The sequence below is a fragment of the Hypanus sabinus genome, chromosome 3 (assembly GCF_030144855.1).
Source record: "Hypanus sabinus isolate sHypSab1 chromosome 3, sHypSab1.hap1, whole genome shotgun sequence".
Classification (NCBI taxonomy): domain Eukaryota; kingdom Metazoa; phylum Chordata; class Chondrichthyes; order Myliobatiformes; family Dasyatidae; genus Hypanus; species Hypanus sabinus.
The window spans coordinates 152,401,930-152,416,862 of NC_082708.1; the positions used below are offsets into that span (position 1 = coordinate 152,401,930).

At 43.4% G+C, this 14,933-nt stretch overlaps 1 protein-coding gene across 2 annotated transcripts in view; it reads right to left on the minus strand.

Moving 5' to 3' along the window:
* fam13a (family with sequence similarity 13 member A) overlaps positions 1–14,933 on the minus strand; it is a 280,149-nt gene that overhangs the window by 241,345 nt on the left and 23,871 nt on the right. For both annotated transcript variants that reach the window (XM_059965405.1, XM_059965404.1), the window contains exon 3: positions 9,368–9,577. In XM_059965405.1, the coding sequence (XP_059821388.1) occupies positions 9,368–9,577 (210 nt within the window). The remainder of the gene's footprint in view (positions 1–9,367; positions 9,578–14,933) is intronic.

Below are 14,933 nucleotides of genomic sequence, written 5' to 3' on the forward strand. Positions count from 1 at the left end.
CTGTATAAGGCACTGGTAAGGCCACCTTTTGCATTCTGGGTATGGCTCTGGTTGCCCTGATACAGGAAGAATGTCATAAAATTGGGGAACATACAAAAAAGATATAAGAAGATGTTAACCAGGACAGGAAGGTTGGCCTATAAGGAGAGGCTGGATAGGCTTGGACTTTCTTTCCATGGTGATGGAAATGCCGGTGAAGAGCTTGGGTCGATGGTATGATGCTAAGCTCAAGGACACCGAGCAGTTTAAACAACTCAAAAAGGATACCATCACGTACATAGCTTGCATCAACAAGACCTTGCTGCCAGGAAAACTCAAGCTGTGGTGCTTCCATTTCGGCATACTCCCAAGACTCATGTGGCCTTTAACAATGTATGAAATCCCCATCAACAAGTTGGAAAAGCTCGAAAGAGTGATCAGCACACATGTGAAACAGTGGCTTGGACTTCCACAATGCTTAAGTCCTGCTGGGAATGTACGGGAATGGCAAATTGGAATTACCAATTACAAGTCTTGTGGAAGAACACAAATGCATCAAAGCAAGGTTGGTCATTACCCTCACTGAATCTGAAGATACTGTTTTTCGAACAGTGGCCCCCCGTGTGGCAATGGGGAGGAAGTGGACCCCATCTGAAGCCGCTCAGAGTGCTAGGTCTGCTCTTCACTTCAGGGATGTGGTTGGCCAAATCCAACATGGGAGAGCCTGTCTCATCCCAAAGACTCCTCAATGGCACAAGGCAACAGCAGTGCAGAAGAGACGGCTCGTGATGGAGGAGGTGAGGAGACAGGAGGAGGCACAGCGACACACCAGAGCCATTTCAATGTCCAAGCAGGGCCAATGGACTAATTGGGAGCTTGGAAAAGAGGAAACTCAGTTAGCGTGACATCTGGGAGATGGAGGGATCTTGGCTAAGTTTTGTCATCAGAGCCACTTATGACCTCTTATCAACACCTCAAAACCTGAACCAGTGGTGGGGAGAAGACCCCACTTGCTCTCTTTCTCAAGCACCTGGATCACTAAGACACATCTTAATAGGATGCACCATGAGCCTCAGCCAGGGGCAGTATACTTGGCGGCATAACCAAGTTCTCAGACAGCTGACATCAATCTTGGAACAGAGGCAAACCACCGTAAACGCTCTCCCACAAACATCGGCAGGAAATATCCACATTACACAATTTGTACCAGCAGGCCAACCTCCAGAGCACCAAGTAACATCAAAGGACATAAGCATTCTGCATGTTGCTCGGGATTGGAAAATGGGCGTGGACTTGGAGAAAAAGCTTGTGTTTCCCCCAGACATTGTGGCTACAACACTCCAGCCAGACATAGTCCTGTGGTCCACAACAGCCAAGCTGGCATATGTTGTGGAATTGACAGTACTATGGGAAGATCGCGTTGAAGAAGCTTATGAAAGGGAAAAGACCAAGTACTCTGAACTGGCAACTGAAGCTGCTCAGAACAGCTGGAAAACCAAGATTTTCCCTGTAGAAGTGGGATGCAGGGGATTCGTTGCTACATCTATGACCATTCTATTGAAGAAGGTGAGGGTGAGGGGTGTCTCCCTCCAACAAGCAATCAAGTCCTTGTCAAATGCAGCAGAGGAAAGCAGCAATTGGATTTGGATTAAAAGGAAAGACAACAACTGGACTGCAAGATGAAGACAGGAGGGTACGGAACTGAGGGGGGGGGGTGTATCTGGGATGCCAGGTAGCACCATTGAGCCCTCTGGAGACGTTGTGGGCTTATCAACGAAACGTCAAAGGAGGAGGATGCCCACCTGATGACCCTGATGATGTAACTACCCTCCTCATCACCACTCCAAGCCACTGCCAACATCGAGAGTGCCAACTTTATCATTGAGATTGAAACATCAAGTCCTAGTAGCTCTATCATGGTGAAGGGAGGCTGAGGAATGACCATATAGATGGGCAAGTGACTAATGCCTTGAAGTGGGCCCACCCACTTGAAAAGACATGAGAAGAAATGGCACAGATGACACCAGGTGCCCCAGGTGACATGGGGACCTTGAGGTTAATATATTGACCAAAAGTGATGATCTCCAGATCTTCCCAGCAGAGGTTCACCTTGTCATTTATGCTTTTAAAGAAAATCCTCACTTGTTCCAGGATGTGCTCTATTCTGGGCAGGAATCCATTTTTCCACTGCTGTTATGTTGTCATAACATTTGAACTGCTTTGAAAATAAATTACAATACTATCACATTTAACCTTTCTTTCCCCCCAGTGTTGCCGCATCTCTTCAACTTACAGGAAATTATCTAGCATGATGCGTTCCACATAGCTTGCTGAAATGAACCTGTATAGACTTTAGGAGAGCAAAACCAGAGGTCCAAGAGCCAGTCCTCATCGGAGGATCAGAGGAGGAGAGGGTTAGCAACTTTAAATTTCTGGGTGTTACTCTTTCAGAAGAAAGAAAGCACAACAACACTACTACTTCCTTAGAGTCTGCGGAGGTTCAGTACGGCATCTAAAAATTCAGAATCAGAATCTGGCTTATTATCACCAGCATGTGATGTGAAACTTGTTAACTTAGCAGCAGCAGTTCAATGTAATACATAATATAGAAGGAAAAAATAATAAAAATGTTAATAAGTAAATCAATTACAGTATATGTACATTGAATATATTAAAAAACGCAAAAAAAAGAATGTTGTATGTTAGAAAAAGTGATGCAGTGTCCAAGGGTTCAATGTCCATTTAGGAATCAGATGGCAGAGGGGAAGAAGCTGTTCCTGAATCGCTGTGTGTGCGCCTTGAGGCTTCTGTACCTCCTACTTGATGGTAACAGTGAGAAAAGGGCATGGCCTGGGTGCTGGAGGTCCTTAATAATAGATGCAGCCTTCTGAGATACCGCTCCCTCAAGATGTCCTAGGTACTTTGTAGGCTAGTACCCAAGATGGAGCTGACTAGATTTGACAAACTTCTATGGATGGGTCACGAAGAGTATATTGACTAGCTGCATCACGGCCTGGTATGGAAACACCAATGCCTTTTGATGGAAAATCCTACAAAATGTAGTGGACTTAGCCAAGTAGATCATGCATAGAGGCTTCCCAATCACTGAGCACATCTACATGAAATGCTGTCATAGGAAAACAGCATCCATCAACAGAGATCCCCATCACCCAGGTCATACTCTATCCTCACTGCCACTTTCAGGTAGAAGGTACAAGTGCCCCGGGACTCGCACCAGCAGGTTCAAGAACAGTTACTGCCCCTCAACTATCAGGCTCTTGAATAAAAGAGGATAACTACACTCATTTGCCCCATCATTGAAATGTCCCTACAACCAAGTACCTCACTTTCAGGTCTCTTATGTCTTATGCCATTCTAGATTGGGTATTGAGCAATGAGGAAGGGTTAGTTAGCAATCTTGTCGTGCGTGGTAAGAGTGACCTTGGGTAAGAGTGATCATAATATGGTGGAATTCTTCATTAAGATGGAGAGTGACACAGTTAATTCAGAAACAAAGGTTCTGAACTTAAAGAAGGGTAACTTTGAAAGTATGAGATGTGAATTAGCTAAGATACACTGGCAAATGATACTTAAAGGGTTGATGGTGGATATACAATGGCAAGCATTTAACGATCGCATGGATGAACTACAACAATTGTTCATCCCAGTTTGGCAAAAGAATAAACCAGGGAAGGTGGTGTACCCATGGCTGACAAGGGAAATTAGGGATAGTATCAAGTCCAAAGAGGAAACATATAAATTAGCAAAAAAAAGCGGCACACCTGAGGACTGGGAGAAATTCAGAGACCAGCAGAGGAGGACAAAGGGCTTAATTAGGAAAGGGAAAAAAGATTACGAGAGAAAGCTGGCAGGGAACATAAAAACTGACTGTAAAAGCTTTTATAGATATGTGAAAAGAAAAAGATTGGTCAAGACAAATGTAGGTCCTTTACAGTCAGAAACAGGTGAATTGATCATAGGGAACAACGACATGGCAGACCAATTGAATAACTACTTTGGTTCTGTCTTCATTAAGGAGGACATAAATAATCTTCCAAAAATAGTAAGGGACCGAGGGTCCAGTGAGATGGAGGAACTGAGGGAAATACATGTTAATAGGGAAGTGGTGTTAGGTAAATTGAAGGGATTAAAGGCAGATAAATCCCCAGGGCCAGATGGTCTGCACCCCAGAGTGCTTAAGGAAGTAGCCCAAGAAATAGTGGATACATTAGTGATAATTTTTCAAAACTCCTCGGATTCTGGATTAGTTCCTGAGGATTGGAGGGTGGCTAATGTAACCCCACTTTTTAAAAAAGGAGGGAGAGAGAATCCGGGGAATTATAGACCGGTTAGTCTGACATCGTTGGGGAAAATGCTAGAGTCAGTTATCAAAGATGTGATAACAGCACATTTGGAAAGAGGTGAAATCATCTGACAAAGTCAGCATGGATTTGTGAAAGGAAAATCATGTCTGACGAATCTTATAGAATTTTTTGAAGATGTAACTAGTAGAGTGGATGGGGAGAGCCAGTGGATGTGGTATATTTAGATTTTCAAAAGGCTTTAGACAAGGTCCCACACAGGAGATTAATGTGCAAATTTAAAGCACACGGTATTGGGGGTATGGTATTGATGTGGATAGAGAATTGGTTGGCAGACAGGAAGCAAAGAGTGGAAGTAAACGGGACCTTTTCAGATTGGCAGGCAGTGACTAATGGGGTACCGCAAGGCTCAGTGCTGGGACCCCAGTTGTTTACAATATATATTAATGATTTAGACGAGGGAATTAAATGCAGTATCTCCAAGTTTGTGGATGACATGAAGCTGGGTGGCGGTGTTAACTGTGAGGAGGATGCTAAGAGGATGCAGGGTGACTTGGATAGGTTAGATGAGTGGGCAAATTCATGGCAGATACAATTTAATGTGGATTACCTCACATTTATCCACTTTGGTTGCAAGAACAGGAAAACAGATTATTATCTGAATGGTGGCCGATTAGGAAAAGGGGAGATGCAACAAGACCTGGGTGTCATTGTACACCAGTCATTGAAGGTGGGCATGCAGGTACAGCAGGCGGTGAAAAAGGCAAATGGTATGTTGGCATTCATAGCAAAAGGATTTGAGTACAGGAGCAGGGAGGTTCTACTGCAATTGTACAAGGCCTTGGTGAGACTACACCTAGAGTATTGTGTGCAGTTTTGTTCCCCTAATCTGAGGAAAGACATTCTTGCCATAGAGGGAGTACAGAGAAGGTTCACCAGATTGATTCCTGGGATGGCAGGACTTTCATATGAAGAAAGACTGGATCAACTAGGGTTATACTCACTGGAATTTAGAAAATTGAGGGGGGATCTTATTGAAATGTATAAAATTCTAAAGGGATTGGACAGGCTAGATGCAGGAAGATTGTTTCTGATGTTGGGGACGTCCAGAATGAGGGGTCACAGTTTAAGGATAAAGGGGAAGCCTTTTAGGACCGAGATGAGGAAAAACTTCTTCACACAGAAAGTGGTGAATCTGTGGAATTCTCTGCCACAGGAAACAGTGGAGGCCAGTTCATTGGCTATACTTAAGAGGAAGCTAGATATGGCCCTTGTGGCTAAAGGGATCGGGGGTATGGAGAGAAAGCAGGTACAGGGTTCTGAGTTGGGTGATCAGCCATGATCATACTGAATGGCGGTGCAGGCTCGAAGGGCCGAATAGCCTACTCCTGCACTTATTTTCTATGTTTCTATGCTCTCATTAGTTATTGCCATATATTTATTTTTGCACTTACACAGTTTGTTGTCTTCTGCACTCAGATTGATCTTTCATTGATCCCATTAGTATTCTGCGGATTTGCTGAGTATGCCCACAAGAAAATGAATCTCAGGGTTGTATATCGTGACTTATATGTACTCTGATAATACATTTACTTGGAACTTTGAAACTTTTCACACAGAGTGTGCTGTTTTTATATGTAATGTGCTGCCAAAGTTAGTGGTCGAGACAAGTGCAATTATGACGTGATAGGCATTGGGCAGTTATGTGATAGGGAGAGTTCAGAGGGATATGGGCCAAACACTTGCAAATAGGTTTCTCATGGTTCAGATGAGTTGAGATGAAGCTGTGTAACTCTATAACTCTTTCATTTGGATGAGCTGCTAACTTTGATTAAAACAGTTCATTTATTTTACTCTACCTTAAAGAATTTAATAAATTTCTGGCATAAAGTGTTTTAATTTTTTTTTAAATTCTGTAAGTCTTCTTAAACAGTTTATTGATCATGAAACCTATAAAGATAGTTCAGGGGCCTTTGCAAGTGACAAACAGTTAAATGCCTGCCAGGGTACTGGGTGGGTAGGACCTTGGGCTATCCCAACTAAGTGTCAGTGGGAACCACTCTTGGGTACAAAGGATCAGTTCGTTGGCTCTACATATCTGGTCAAGTTAGTACAGACAGACAAATTGGGTGGGGAAATTATGCAGTGGTTCAGATCCATCAGATGGCCCAAGACATCTGGAGCAACCCACTGGCATTTCTGATAGGTCAGTCTGGAAATATAGTTGATAGCTCCTACAAGATGACTGTTGAAGACATCAAAACCCAGAAAGAATGCAGCGAAGACTTAAGACAATGCTGTCAGGACTTGAGTGCAGAACTATAGGAAGAGGTTGGCCAAACAATGATTCTATTCCTTGAAACTTAAGTGATAGAGGGGTGACTTTATAGAGATATATAAGATCATGAGACTTAAGGCAAGGGCGAATACACAGTCCTTTTCCCAGTATAGGGGAATTAAAAACTAAACAGCACAGGTTTAAGGTGAGGGGTGAAGGATTTAAAAGAGAGCTGGGGGGTGGGGGTCAACTTCTTCATGCATTAGGTGGTGTCTATAATCAACAAACTGCCGGAGGAAGTGGTTGAGACAGGTGCAATAATAATATTTATAAGAAAGAGGAAAACGGGATGAGGTTTGGGAACCATGGTCAGCAGTTGGGCTGAGGAGCCTGTCTCTGTTTCTATTTCCATCTATGACTGGATGACTCCAAGTCAATACATACCACTACATTGCAAATCAACACAACCCTCCTATTATTACAGTGAACAGTCTTCCAAAAGCATCATGATGGCAATAAGATTTACACGGTTAATTCTGTCCTTTCTAATGGCACTTGTCTATTAACGTTTAAAGTTCAATTACTTATTGGTGTGATGGTCTGTGTTGCAAGGAGCCTTAAAGAACCACATGTGGTTGCAGGTTGCGGACACTAGTTGGCAGCACAGAGTAGAATACTGTTCCTGTAACCGATAGGTTAAGTATTGTGGACAACCTGCAGTGAATGACCTAACTGAGGTGTTTAGAATATGGATAAATTGAAAAGATCTGGTGAAATTTCACTGAGATGAATTTCTTCAGAGACATTGCTTAACCTTGCTCTCCCAATTTTCCTCACCGTGGCCTTCCACCTTGATTATTTGCTTGCACTGCACTTACTCTGCATCTGTAACACTATACTCCACATTCCGTTTCTGCTTTTCTTTCAGTGCCACCTCGATGTACTTGTGTGTGGAGTGATCCGTCTGGATGGCATGAAAAACAAAGCTTTTCAATGTATGTGACAATAATCAGTAAATAACCAAATAATCTGTTATTTCCAGTATTTTCTGGGTTTATTTCAGATTCCAAACATCTGCAACTTATTGTATTCCTACTGCTAGATATAACAGTCATCGAGTCATACTGTACAGAAAGAGGTTTTACAACCCAACTGGTCAATGCTGACCAAGATCTTGGCCCATAACCTTCTAAACCTTTCCTGTCCATGCACCTGTCCATCTGTCTTTTAAAAACTGTAACTGAACTTGCCAGTTTCTCTGACAGCTCATTCCACACAGATACCACTCTTAGTCTTAGAAAGTTGCCTCTCAAGTTCCTACCAAATCTCTTCCCTCTCTCCTTATGTCATCTAGTTCTTGCCTCTGCAGCATTCACCCTATCTATGCCCCTCCTCTTTAAAATCAAATTTAATAAGTATTCTGACCATATATGATGTGAAACTTTTTAATGTGCCCCTCCACGAATAGTTTCCAATGTAATGAATGTCATTGACACAGTACAACAATGTCCTTACAGTATGGTATGTTTTAAACAACTGACTGAGGATGGAGTTCAAAGAACAGATTCTCATACTCGTGCGGCTCTGCGTACTCCTTCAGTACTAGATTTAGTCTCCCCTCTGACAACCACATTTTTCAACACCCTGTGTTTATAGCACCACATGGGACAATTGTCATAAATATTAGCAGTGAACATGAGGTATCTTGTCTGGTCTCAGAACGTGTTGTGGGACGTTTAAGACTGTGAAAGTTAACCAGTGAGAGAGGTGAGCTTGGCACCCCCCCAGGCACATTCCCCCACCTTGTAGTCACTCACCCAGAACACATGGAGTCAGAAACAGCATCTGATCCCATATTCCTGTTTAGTCTGAAACTTGACCTTGCAGAATTTGCTACGGTATTTGAAAACCCACTCAAGGGTTCCAATTATTGTTATTAAGGACAGAAAATTCTGGAAGTACTAAACAGATCAAGTCAAACCTGTGGAGACAGCAAAAGAGTTAGCATTTCAGATCAATGACCTTTCTGCAAAATTTTCAAGTCACTGAAACAGAAACGCTGTTTCTCTCTCCACAGACGCTGCCTGACCTGCTGATTGTTTCCAGCACTTTCCATTTTGTTTCTGATTTCATGCAAATTTTGCTTTCTACAGAACTACAGTTCTGTGCAAAAGACTTGGCTCAGTGTATACCCATACACTGTATATGTGTCTAAAACCTTTGCACAATACTGTAGATCTTGCCTATTCTGAATAATGGGAATTTCCATCTGCAATAGTGATCAATCTTACACTAGGTGTATTCAATATCACACTTCTTTGTGTATGAATTATGAGAACTCACTTCAGATAGGGAAAAAGGGCAAAAGTTTAAAGTGACTGGTGGAAGGATCAAAGGACAATTGAGAAAATACCTTTTAAATTTGCAGGATAGTGAGTTTACAGAGTCATACAGCTGAGAAACAGGCCATTCGGCCCACCATGTGCATACCAGTCATTCAGCATACAGTACACCTATATCAATCTATTTACAGTACCAGAAATTGGTCCATAGCTTTGATGTACAAGATATGGAACTCACTAAGACTGATGAGGCAGAAACCATCACCGCTCTTAGAGTGTCCCTGAGTGAGCATCATGTTCCGTAACTTATCACACCGTGGACTGACAGCTGAGAAGCTGTGTTCACCTCAACTGACAGCATGTTTAGCATGGAAATTGCCCTTGGTTCCACATGATAAATACCAACATCTAGAACAGTGTCACTGAGACGTGGGCGAGCGACTCACCCTGATACAGCCGCATGAACTGGGAGTGCAACCTGGAGACAATCACTGCGTCAGGGAGCTCCCTTAGGAACAGCTTGAGGAGGCTTGCAACGGAGCAGACGTCTGCTTCCTGGACGAGATCGGGCACACCACCGCTGTCATAACTCTGCCGCAGACGGTCCACCACCTTCACGTTTCCGTTCACTCGGAAAAGACCTTCTTGTTCCAGCCCTGCCAGAGAGAAGCCACAAGTTCTGAGTTGTTGGTCAACCCATTAACACATCAAATGTATTCTATTGCCACTCACAGGACAGGATTTGATAACCATCCTTAAACTTTTTTGAACTCAGACACATTACAGGGTCATTTCAGAGTGTCATCGAAATGTACAAAACTCCTAACAGTGAGGATGTAGAAAGGGTGTTGCCTTTGGAGAGGTCACAGTATCAGAGAATGGGGTAACTCACTTAGAACTGAGATGAGGAGAAATTTACTCATTCAGTAGTTGGTGAATCTTTGAAATTCTCTATACTGAAAACTGCAAGTTTGGCCATTTTCTGCAGGTTTCTGGATACTGAGGGAGCAGAAGGATGTGGGGAAAGTGCAGGATAGTGGTGCAGCTTTGATCTTGGTGAATTGTGCTGCAGGCTCGAGAGGCTGATTGGGCTGCTCCTGATTCTACTACTTGTGCTCTGATTTTGTATGCTTTGTGATTTTCATTTTCTCTGCTATAATCAGGGTGTTGAGCTTCCCAGCTTGTGAAAATAAAAATTAGGATTTGAAAAAATTCCCAGGAACTATAATGTACATTGGTGTAGCGCCTCATGTATGTTCTTGCCCCATGTGTACGGTCAGGTGGAAGCTAAATCACACAAGGGTACCACTTCTTGTATTAGCAAATCCAGCACATTTTTACATCCATCTCACGGTTAAATGGTCAGCATTACTCATCCTGGGACCTTTATTTCATAGATTGAATTAAAGTTTCCCAGCAGTATTGAGGAATTTAATCCACTTCTCCAGATCATCAGTTCATTAGGCAGTAAAATAACCGCTATCCTACAATGTATTACCCGAGCAAGTTCAGACAATGCGAATTTTAATCAGACTCAGTCTGCAAGTTGGTGCAACCGATGAAAGGGCTTTGTGAGGAAGGACCGTAGTCAAAGGTCTGGCCATCAGTGGACACTGAGTGGCTGGGTCCAGTGTAACTAGCCTCACCAATACTTCAAGGGTGTGTTGTTCAGAGAGATCACATGAGGGGCATTTGTGCTTTGTATATACCTGTAGAATGCATTAACTTGATGACACTACCTGTATACCGACTTGACAAATGACTGTTTAGACTGGACAACACTACGAGTGTATATTTCTTGCCAATATGTTTTATTAATAAAATTTACTTCTGAAATTGAAAAAAAAACACTAAACTACTGAATGGATTTCAATGGATAACCAGTTTTCCTGCTGGCATGAAGCTATCTCCAATATACACAGTGTCTTCTATTTTGCTCAATGTGTATTCCATATATTTTCGTCTCTATCTGTCTTATTCACCTGCCAAAAACTCCCAACTCCACCCTGCTCCCCTCCCCTACCTGCATGTCATCTTACACTCTGCTCAGTCCACCAATTACCTCACTCCCCCTTTCCACTTTATACGGGCCGTCTCCCCTGGCCAGTCTCAGTCCAAACGCAGCATTTTGACCCAAAACGATGACAGCTCCTTTCTTCCTACAGATGCTGCTCCAGCAGACCACCATCCATCTTTACTATGATCTTCAACAGACCTCATTATGGTAGAAGTGGAAACGGCAATCACAAGGAATATTTGAAGGTGCAGCATTTTTATGTGGACAGATGATGAATCAGTCAACACATCAGAAACATTCTGCTTCCCTGAGTTGCTTGTGACTCTGTCAGTCCACTTGGGCTGTTTGCTTGTCAGAGTCTTTCAACCTGCCCCAAGTCCACACCATGGAGGGTGTAAGCTCGGGGCAATGGATGCCAATTTTACTTGAGGGCAGCATTTCACAGTGTGAAGCCAAAGGCCACAGGTTCAAAGCCCCTCTCAAAAAGCTGAGCAGAAAGTTCTCGGCTGACTCTCTAATGTAGCACTGAGCGACTCTGCACTGTAAGGGGTAGTCAGGCAAGTTCACATCCTTCTCTCCCCAAAACACAGTGTCATTCATTCACCGTTGCTGACTAACTCCTGAAATGACAACACTTGTCAACACCTCCACAAGACAGATGATAGTGGCTCAAAAAGGCAGCTCACCACTACCTCCCAATGGACAACTATTTGCCACTATCAGCCGGCAAACAGATTGTTTTATAAAGTACAGAATATATATCTACACTGCATTAGCCAATGAGTTGGAGGTTAGATGGTGGATGGCTCACAGTAAACAGTTTATTTTGCTAAAAAATTATTGAGTACTTAAAGTGAAGGAAACAGAAAACAAAATTTTAGTTTATGAAAAGTCGGATAATTTCCTGAGAAAAACATGCAGTGATTGGAGGATTATTTCATAAAGTATACACATAAAAATCACAGTTGGTCACTAAGATTGATTGACAGAGGAATTAACCAATCGTTTCCACACTGAGTTATTACAACAGTGCCACTTTGGACAGCTTTATAGAAAATTGAAACATTCAAATATCACATCAGTTGATAATTCTCAATCAAAGGACTTTATTTTCTTTGCTCTAATTATGTTCTCTCTTGTAAATATTGTGCACAATTTATGTTTTTCTTGTAAATGTTGTGTCTCTGATGCTATGCTCCTGTGATGTTGCTGCAAGTCAGTTTTTCATTTTATCTGTGCATACATGTACTTGTGCATATCACAATAAACTCAACTTTGAGTTTCCCTTCCAAAGGCACTGTTGCCAATAGTCCTACCGATTGTTAAGAGTGCTTCACAAGGAGACGCTTTTGTGGCTTAATGTAAAGTTACCATAGGTTGAAGTTCAAATGATCATAGAACACGCCTGTATCATGTACTGTAAATGAAACAGTTGCTGCATTTCAGTTACTTGTTCACTCCTTAATTGCCACAACCTGCTCCTTTCCGAAAATGAAATAGTTGCTAAAATATCAAAGTCACAATGCTGTACCTTGATACCTGATGTAAAATTAGATATACTGCATGGAGGAACATGCCCTTTTGACAAGGACTGCACGTCTCAACAACACGATCAATCAGTATTTGCTGCCTGATCTTTGTATCATTGCCTTTGCCGGGTGTCCTGGCCCCAACCAAAAGTTAGACAAATCCCTGGCTCTGGAAGACTCCACTCCAGTGAGGAACTCTGTGAGGTAGGAGGCATCCAAGTGACAACTGGACCTCAGCTGGCTGGCCTTGACACTTGCCCTGAGATGACCCGAACTAACTTCTAACAATGTTTTATCATTAAAAAGACAAATTTAAAGGTTAAGTTCCAACAAATAATTACAAGTACTAAATGAAGCAAACTCAGTAAAGGTCCTCCCCAGGGTTACAGCAGGGCTCTGTTCCTTTGAACTCTGTGTAAACTGAACAGTTCAGAAAACAGAGATGCGACCCTGAACGGAGTTCCCACATGGCAGAAGATGTCTGCAGCCCCACAGCAAATCCATCCTGCCAATCTCCAAAATGCTTGCTCGTATGTAGAGATTGTACAAATGTGACAGGTGTCCGTAAACTGAGCAGGACCTGTAAAGCACGTAGCTTGCACTTTATCTTTCTTTAGAGGATAGATTCTTCTACACCAGCTCCCACTGAGTTAAAACCGACTGTGGGATGTGAAATGTATCTGTGCTCTCTCAGGAACTCATCACTCCGCCACGGGCTGTGTAGACCAATATCCCACATGTGGTAGTCAGAGCGTCTCCATGTTCTATATGTGGCAGTGGGGATATGAGTGCCTGTAACCTCCCAAATCACAAACGATTCGTTAGAACCGCCAACTGCCTATGAGCACAACCTGATCCAGCAACAGACCATATCTTACAGAGTCAGTGCGATGAAGTACAACAAAAGGCACTTTGATCTACCAGGTCCATGCTAACAATCATGCACCAATACACACTGACCCTGAATTAACCACATCTTGCGTTCTTAACTTCCCATCAATTCCCCCCAGATTCACAGCAGGGCCAATTTACAGTGGCCAATCACCCTATCAATATCCACATCAATGGGATGTGGGAGAAAATCAGAACACCAGGAGGAAACCCACGCAGGGACAGCATACAAACTCTAAAACAGTATATCAGCGCACCCCTCTGCACTTCCCCAGCACATGTCTCTGTACAGTGCTGGAGCGCATCATACGTCTCTATACCCTCCCAGAATGTGGGTATTGGAAATGGTTCGCAGCCCAGTACCTGTACTAGTTCTGCCCCAGACTAAAGGCCCTTGCCACATCCTGCATTCTTGTAGCATCCCACATCGTGCGTGTCTTACCTTCCTGCTCCGCCACTCTGCTAACTGCCGAGCAGGGAGGAGACCTGGCTGGTCCTCAGCTGTCATGAGCAGATGCTGTTCTGTCTGAAGGAAAAGCCAGTGCTGTCTCTAAACCAGCCTTCAAGTAAACACAGGAATCTGTAATTTAAGCAGTGGGTCCAACCAAAGTCTGTTCCGAGCAACTTGTTTGGAGATGTCAGTTTGCTGATGTTCTGCGGGATACAGAGGCACAGCTGGGACTGGGTGGGGATGGTGTGCTGTCCAAACATTGCGCAGCATCCCCATCTACTGGCAGGCCGCGGCATCACAGCTACGCTCGCATCGTAAACACTAGAGATTCTGCAGATGCTGGAAATGCATACAAAATGCCTGGAGGAACTCGAGAAGTCGGGCTCATCTCTGGAAGGTAATAAACTGTGGACATTTTTCGCTGAGACACTTCATTGTGACTGGAAAGGAAGAAGGCAGAAGTCAGAATAGTAAAGTTTGGGGGAACTGGGAAGTGATAGGTGGAAGGTCATGAGTGAAGGGTGAAAGGTGAAACGCTTAAGGGGAACAGGAGGGGGAACATCTTCACTCAGAGGGTAGTGAGTGTGAGATGAACTGCCAGAAGTGGTGGATGTGGGTTTGATTTTAGCAGATCACGGACGTATGAGCACAATATAGGAGGAGTTAAGGGGACTATGGTCTGGGTTCAGGTCGATGGGACCAGGCAGACTAATAGTTTGACACAGACTAGGTTCACCGAAGGGCCTCTATGACTCACTGATAGTAGATGAACATGAGACTCACAGGTGAATCGTCACCTCATCAGGAAGATGGAATCGTCGTGACAGAGGAGGTGTAGAGGCAGCCTAATCAGGTTAGTGAGCAATACTATGGACATGTGGTCCAATTTTAGGGGTCTCTTGCAGGATGTTAGGGATAAATTCATCCCCCGGTGAGGAAGATAAAGAATGGTAGGGTGAAGGAACCATGGGTGATAAGTGAGGTGGAAGATCTAGTCAGGTGGAAGAAGGCAGAATACGTGAGGTTTAGGAAGTAAGGATCAGATGAGTCTATTGAGGAATATAGGGTAGAAAGAAATGAGCTTAAGAAAGGGCTGGAAGAGCAAGAAAGGGGCATGAGAAGGC